Source organism: Triticum aestivum, chromosome 2A (assembly GCF_018294505.1).
Source record: "Triticum aestivum cultivar Chinese Spring chromosome 2A, IWGSC CS RefSeq v2.1, whole genome shotgun sequence".
NCBI lineage: Eukaryota > Viridiplantae > Streptophyta > Magnoliopsida > Poales > Poaceae > Triticum > Triticum aestivum.
The window spans coordinates 766,734,417-766,741,685 of NC_057797.1; the positions used below are offsets into that span (position 1 = coordinate 766,734,417).

The following is a 7,269-nucleotide window of genomic DNA, read 5'->3' on the forward strand; positions in this document are numbered from 1 at the left end:
CGCCACGACGGAAGAAGCCTCCTCCGCTCTGCTCTGCTCGCCAGTACGGACTCCCCCCAACCCCTTCCTCCCGCCCTGGCCGGCCGGCGGAGGTTCCGATCGGATCCCCTCTCGCGCTTCAGGGAGACGGCGCGAGAAGCTCTTCGGTCAAGCTTAGCTGTCAGGGATTGATTTATGGATGATTCCGTTGGGAACCTTGTTTAAGTTACAGTCTTAACACAGTAGCTCTTATTCTACCTGTGTGGCAATCATATTGTGTTTGAATGTAGCATAGTATCTGATTATGGTGTTTTTTAGGTATTTATCTTCAGAAAAGGGATGTGTACAGTATTAGTATTTCCAGGAATCTGATTATGACACCCTGCTATCATGCCCCCCTAAAACACATGAATTTGTTTTACCTTTCCCCCTTCGTGGTTACTAGTTTTGGACTTCAGGACACACATGCGTTAGTCGTTAGTATTCACGTTTTATTTCTTTTTGCAGGATAGTTAGTATTCACTTTGCTGTTCTGCTTTATACCTGTGGTTAGTCTACTTACTGTTTCTGGACTTGAGGGCACACTTGTGTTGTGTGGTGGTATTTTACTTTTCTGTTTGGTTTTATACCTGTCCATGGTGTATATATGAATGTCCTGAAATCAAATAACCTTCATAGGATAGGAAATTGGTAGTTTAGCTCATATAGATGATCTTATAGTGAACAGCTTCAGTTGTTTGATGCATGCTACTGCCGTTTATCGCTGCATCTATGTTCATTCAGTATTAGTAGCTCCTTGGATCTGTGCCCATGCATTGTATGCTCTTCTTTCCATATATGTACTGCATTTCTATATGGAAATGAACTTACCCTCTGCTGTCCTGTTTCCATGGCGCGTGCAAACTGTGCAGTGCTGTTGTGGCTCCTGGTGGCGGTGAGCGTGAAGCTGGGGCGGCGCCACATCGCCCACAACGCGGTGGAGCTGATGGAGAGGCGTCTGGCCAAGGACGACTTCCCCGAGTACTACGACGGCAAGACGGGGCGGTACATCGGGAAGCAGTCGCGCAAGTTCCAGACGTGGTTGGTGGCGGGCTACCTGGTGGCCAAGATGCTCCTGGACGACCCCTCCAACCTCCGCGCCGTCTCCCTGGAGGACGACGGCCACACCCGAGCAACATCTAAAGTTAGCATCTGCTGCACTATCGCTGATGATGTTTGTTTAAGGCTGTTGCTTTGCTCTGTGTGATTTTACTCTAGCATGTGTGTTGCATTTTGTCCTGCGCCTTGAGAATGACTAGGATTTATGTTATAGAATTCCAAGTGTAGTCGCAATATATAACATGCCTAAAGTATATGGACTTGTGCAGTGTGTCCATCGAGAGTAGATAGACTATTTCTTTCATGATTCATCTATATATGCTGCTCTTATATGCAAGTACCGATCGAGTACGGACGTGGTACTAGTAGCGACACTGTGCCCGCAATCAATGCACGCTTTCCATCATGTTTGGTCGTTAGTTGTTCGATCGGTGACTTGGTTTACTTCTTCTGTATTACTCCTGTTATACTAGATAGGAAGCTATTCACTTATTTATTTTTACAGGAAGCTAACTTGTTCATGCAAATAGATAGGCATTGGCATCATACATGGCGTGACTTCGTTCCTTATCAAATGAACCAAACATGATTCAGTTTCAGAAACTTGACTCAACATATCAGCAGGAACAGTACATCGTTTCCAAAGTATCACCCCAGTTTTTGGGTCAATAGTGGAGTAGGAGTAGGAGTAGCCCACGCTAGCGGTGTTCACGTAGCATTTCTTACCTTTTTATCAAATTTGCATCACATATTTGTTATATATATCAGAATGATTAAGAATCTTAATATTTGACTGTTTTCAGTCATCTTGCAGTTTCTGGGACGAGCGGGAGCACGAAGTGCTTTGGCTGTTCGGCAACTCCGAGTGACCACGGTACAGGGCAGGTGCCATGGCGGCAGGTACTTGTGTGGTGAGAAGCAACCTCCGGTTGATCATCAGGAAAGGCAGCAAGCATGAGTATTAGTATTTCTGTGACGCTGATGCTCATTGTTGTTGTTGCCCTTTTTAGCTGAAACCCACAAATACAGTTAGAATTTGCCTTGAGATATCTATGTGTCAGTGTCAATACAACTTCTTCAAGGGAATTATCAGGGCCTAACTTATGTGGATGTAGATGCATATTACTACTACTCAATAACCTTCATCTAGTCACCGTTACTGTATGATTAATTCAGAACTAGGATTTTGTTTAAGTAGCTACTGAATCTGCTTGCTTGGTTATGGCAGACATACATGTCTTACAAATTCGTTATTCTTGTTTGAAGCTGAGCTAGGCTACTGCAGTTCCAGCAAAAAACAGGGGAGCCGCTCGTTTTGTTCTTCACTAATAAATTCTTGTTTGAATGCATATCCTGGGGGTGGTGAAGCTGGGAGCCTTTCCTCCCCATAAAAATACTTTGCTCTTCATCATGAGCAATGCCCTTATATATTTAGCTGCTAGGAGTGTTTATATACTTGATCACCACACCTCTACTATTCTAGTTACTTTTGCTTTCTTCTCTGTAGTTGTCCAGGGCATAACAATTTTATGTGTGGCTTGTTATTTTGTCACCAGCCTACTTTCTTGTGCTCCTGGTCGAGTCTTGTGGAGAAGCAGGGCGAATCGGCCATCATCTCACTTGCGCCTCTGTGGTAAGAATAGAACACCACTCTCGCTTGATGTGCATGTATTAGTACAACAAAGCATTCTTACATGGTGATTGTTAGCGACACAACAATTATCTTGCAACATAGCTTGCCAAATTGCTTGCTTGCTTACTATATAACCTGTACTGCTAAACATGTTATCCTACTCCATGATGTTGTATCATTTGCAAATACTCCTGGACATCAGCTCCCATTAGCTATAATCTATACCTCTAAAAGAGGAGTATAAACTGGACTAATCTGTACTCTATTATGCTTGAGACTTGATCCAAGCCGTATTAATTGTTGCCAGTGATGTTATTATCTACTCTAGTGGCTGATGAATCTGTACCTGCCATACCATGTGGAATGACTAATGAATCTGTACCCGAATACCATGTGTAATGATTGTTATTTTTGCATCATTTAAACATTTTTTATGCTATATAGTTTCTCACTCATGATTGATCTACTGCAGGTGAATGAGATTTTCAAATGTTGGAAGGAGGAGGACAATAGGAACTTCTGTTATGTCTTAGCATCTAAATTTTTGTTTTAATTTTCTTTGTTGTAGAATAGTTTTGCTTGGCAGTTACTGTTGCTGGGATGTAAAGATATCTTAGATATGTATTGCTGGAATGAATGGTTGTAATATAATAACATTGCATGTTGCCCAAGATAGCTTGTGGTGTGATGTGTGGTAATGTCAATGGCATAATAACCTTTTTTGGATTGGATCAATTTTTTCGGGACTGGGCTAGGCCCGAGTTATATTGGACAATTATTTTTGAGGGAAAATAATGAGAGGCCCAGCAAAGAAATGGCCTAGAAAAATACATGATCAAAAAGAAAATATGTTGTTAAAAGGGCCACACAAAGAAATCAATAAGGTTGAATTGTTGGGCCAGGCCCATGTAGCTAGAGAAAATTAATAGAGAAAATATACAGTAAAAAGGCCGAATTGTTGGGCTAGGCCCATGTAGAAAACCGAATTGGACCGGGCTGAATCTTGTGCCACATCAGCTTGCCACGCTGGATGCCTACGTGGCCTGGGGAGGTTGCTAGTGACCAAAACGCCACAGTAGGAATATTTTGGTCATAAACATCTTCGACCATTCCAGAAGAAAGGTCGATATAGTCAGTTTACGACCGCCAGATTTTGACCTTCTGTTTTCTGTCACAAAAAGGTCATAAATAGAAATTTGTGACCTTTCAATGACCAATAGTGGTGGTCACAAGTTGACATATTTCTTGTAGTGCGAGCGCCGCCATGTCCTCACGGTCGGTGACCATACCTTCGCCAAGCATGGCCTCCCAAAGGCCCTGCGCGCGCAAGTTGATCTGCATGACCAACGCCCACTCGATGTAGTTCGTGGAGGTCAGGGTGGGGTAGACGATCGTGCCGCCGTGCCCGGCGGCCTCCCGGATCACACGCTCGTGGACAACCACTTCGCCCGGGTTCCTCCTGGCGCGACTGTGCCTGCGGCTCCGGCCCCGCGTCTCTGTGCGCGCCTGTGGCGTTGCCTCCCTGTTGTGTGCCTGGGCAGCCGTGGCTGATGCCTCGCCGGCGCCGGCCTCTTTGCTGCCCGCCATGGTCCCTCGTCGATGGTGGCTCTGATGCACGGGCATGTCCGTGGACTCATACACCGTGTGCGTGTGTGTAGGGGCAGGCCGTTGGCGAGCCATGCGGGGTGATCGCGTGTGATCTGTTGGAAGCCCGCCGTGAGCTGCGTGCGTCGGAGCACGTTGTGGGCACGAGCGAGGCGAGCGGATCGCGGGCGCGAGGGGGGAGGGAGCGTGATTGCATGCCCAGTCCCTGGCTTCGGGTATAAAACCCGTGCGGTGATCGTTGTAATGAAGCGGTGGTGTGCTCGAGTTCGAGCTTGAGTGGAGTAGCCGTTCGTGCGCCTGAAAATCCCCAGTCCACCGCGTGTTTTTCTTCCTTCTTCCTTCTTCCTCCTCGGTTCATGTCACAGAGAGAGGGAGCGCGAGGTAGAGTGCAGCTAGGGCTAGCTAGGGTTTAGGGTTTGCAACAACATGCACACGACCAGCACGCACGAGGCGATGCACGCACGGCTGCGGCCGGCCAGCATGCGCACGCACAGCACAGCAGCAGCCCGAGCAGCACGCACGCTGCACGCGCTCGACCAGTAGGCGCGCGGCCAGGCAACCAGTGCAGCGGCGGCGCCCAGGATGGGCAAGGTTAGCCAGCACGCGCGCGGCGGCCTGCCAGCATGGCGAGCGCGAAGACGATGTCGGCAAGCACGGAACCGCGCGCGCACGAGCTCTGTCCTCGTCGAGCGCGAGCTCCATCCAGGGCGCGCAAGAGCTCCATCCCCAGGCCGCGGCGCACGAGTCTGGCCCCAGCTGCTGCGCGTGCGGCGGCCTGTCAGCACGCCCGCTGGTGCACGCGGCCGCGCGAGGTCTTCATCCGCCTCCCTCCTCTTTGTCCATGTCGTCTCCAGGAGCCTCCTCCGGCCACCCCGTTGTCGTCGCGAGGCACCACCGGCGTCGCTGAGTGCTCTTCGTGAGAGAGATCAGTGAGGAAAAACGTTTAGGTGGCTGCAGGTGGAACCGAGCGGGGTGCCCGGGCTCGTCAGGTCGCCCTCATATCGTCCCTATATTTGGTCCCAATTTAAGAAGTGCCGGTCAGTCCAGACATTTAGAAATATAAAAATAAGGGATTTGGTTAGATCACCTTTTTTTGTCTGGACACGGATCGAGCGGATGTTTCGTATGTTTGAGGGAATAGAGGATCTGGCTGTCGATGTTCTAAGCTGGACCTTAACCCAGTATGTGTAACTGGATCCGTGGAGGCCAGTAAAAACCAAGCTGTCCTGGGCAGGCATTTTGACAACTAGATGTTACCCCTCACATTGTCGCGGGAATAATTTATAACATATATCAATGTGATTCATTGTATGAAACATATATAAAGGGATAAAACTGAAATTACATATAAGTTATTATAAATTATTATGTTTGATCACTATATAGTTGTAAAATATTTATTAAATATAAATAGAATAATATAATAGAAATTCGCATGTTGAGAGGTCTTTTTTCATGTAGGTTTCATGATTGAAGTGACATGCATGTTGTGCAATGATGTGGCATGCTTGCATGTTGAGAGAAATAGTTAGTTGGAGCTAGCTATTTAGATAAAAAAAATTGATCTGCAAGTGGTTCAGTTCTTTGTCATATGGACGGACTTGTTTTCTTGGGAGTGTGGCTTTGGGATTCGGTATGGTAAGAGCAGATCAAACATTAAAGGAGTTAAGTGCATTCAAGAATTTGTTTGTTGTTGCTCTGTACGTGATTTCTGTATACTAGCCGATAATTTCACGACCAAGGTTTAGATGGATAGCTTGGCAGACCAACTACGAAAAACAGCTCATCATGCAGAACACTATGTCCAGCAGTGATAAGATTACTTCGGAAGATGATCAGGGACGGTACATTTGTGAGAGCAGGACACCACAGTCCACACAACTATACTCTGCTTAGTACTCCCTTTATAAACAATATAAGAGCATTTAGATCACTACTTTACTTTACAGAGGGAGTACATGCGCCCCCAAATTACATTTTCCATCTCACAGACACATCGATCTGTACACTCGAGAATTAGTATCTTGTCAAGCCGATTCCGGGAATCATGGGCTAGGTTCGCTGCATATTGCGCATCGTGGTCTCTGCCTGGGGGTGAGCGTCGTGCCTGAGCTCGACTTGTCCCTCATCCCTGTTTCCGCCATTATGCCTGGAAAGTTGTGAATGCACCGATTTTTCGCATTGTGCTGGAGGCACATATCCGTCCATATGTCCCCTTCCTTGACTAGGTGGCTGGGGAGGAGGCATATCGCGATTCCGATGTGGCACGTTTTCATGGCACCACCTTGGCTGCTCGTTATGGCTACGGTCTCGACGTGGCTCATCGTAGTTCCGCCTTTGTTGCTCATGTTGGATGTGCCCTCAACGCGGCTCATTATCACAGTTCCGTCGTGGTTCTGGATCATGGCTACGGTCCCTATTGCGATTGGCTCCATCGTCATTCTTCGTGTATGGTGCAATGTCATTTTTGCGGTGTTCCCTCTTTTCTCTGCCATGGTCGCGGTTTCGAGTAGACCCTGTCCTAGACTTGTCACGTCCCCTGGGAGAGGATTTTCTCCTTGGGCCCTGATACAGCCGGACGTCTAGGAGAAGAGGATCATGGGGGCCGCCAAGAGCAGCAAAGAGCAACCCGTTCTTGCAGTATGTGAGATGTGTGGTGTTCCCATGGCTTGGGGATTTTGAGGTGGTCAAGGAGAAGGACGTTGGTGCTAGAACGCTCAGATGTGTGGGGAGGTTTGTGCAGGACTATAAGCGGGGTAAGCTAGATCCTGGTGACGTGAAGCTGGCGCTTGCGATGGCGATTAACAAGATGTTGAAGCCTGTCTGTGGTCACTTTGGAAGCGACACGAGCTTATGCGCAAGGTTTGTGGAGAGCGTGTGCGTGGATTCTGAGCCCTCTGTAGTTTCTTGTGTTAATCGTTTATATGATCAAAATTCCATGTCCGAATGAGTGC

General features: G+C 47.6%; 1 protein-coding gene across 1 annotated transcript; it reads left to right on the plus strand.

Moving 5' to 3' along the window:
* Positions 1-868: 868 nt before the first annotated feature.
* LOC123038252 (probable alkaline/neutral invertase D) lies at positions 869-1,946 on the plus strand. Its single transcript, XM_044462127.1, has 2 exons — positions 869-1,162; positions 1,881-1,946. Exons 1-2 carry the CDS (start codon positions 869-871, stop codon positions 1,944-1,946), a joined length of 360 nt encoding a protein of 119 aa, XP_044318062.1.
* Positions 1,947-7,269: the final 5,323 nt, after the last annotated feature.

What these genes read in the sequence shown, in the direction of transcription:
- LOC123038252 (XM_044462127.1), top strand. Translation starts at nt 869, where the DNA reads ATGGCGCGTGCAAACTGTGCAGTGCTGTTGTGGCTCCTGGTGGCGGTG. An exon ending in ACACCCGAGCAACATCTAAA is followed by an intron (nt 1,163 to 1,880) that starts GTTAGCATCTGC and finishes GACTGTTTTCAG; the next exon opens with TCATCTTGCAGTTTCTGGGA.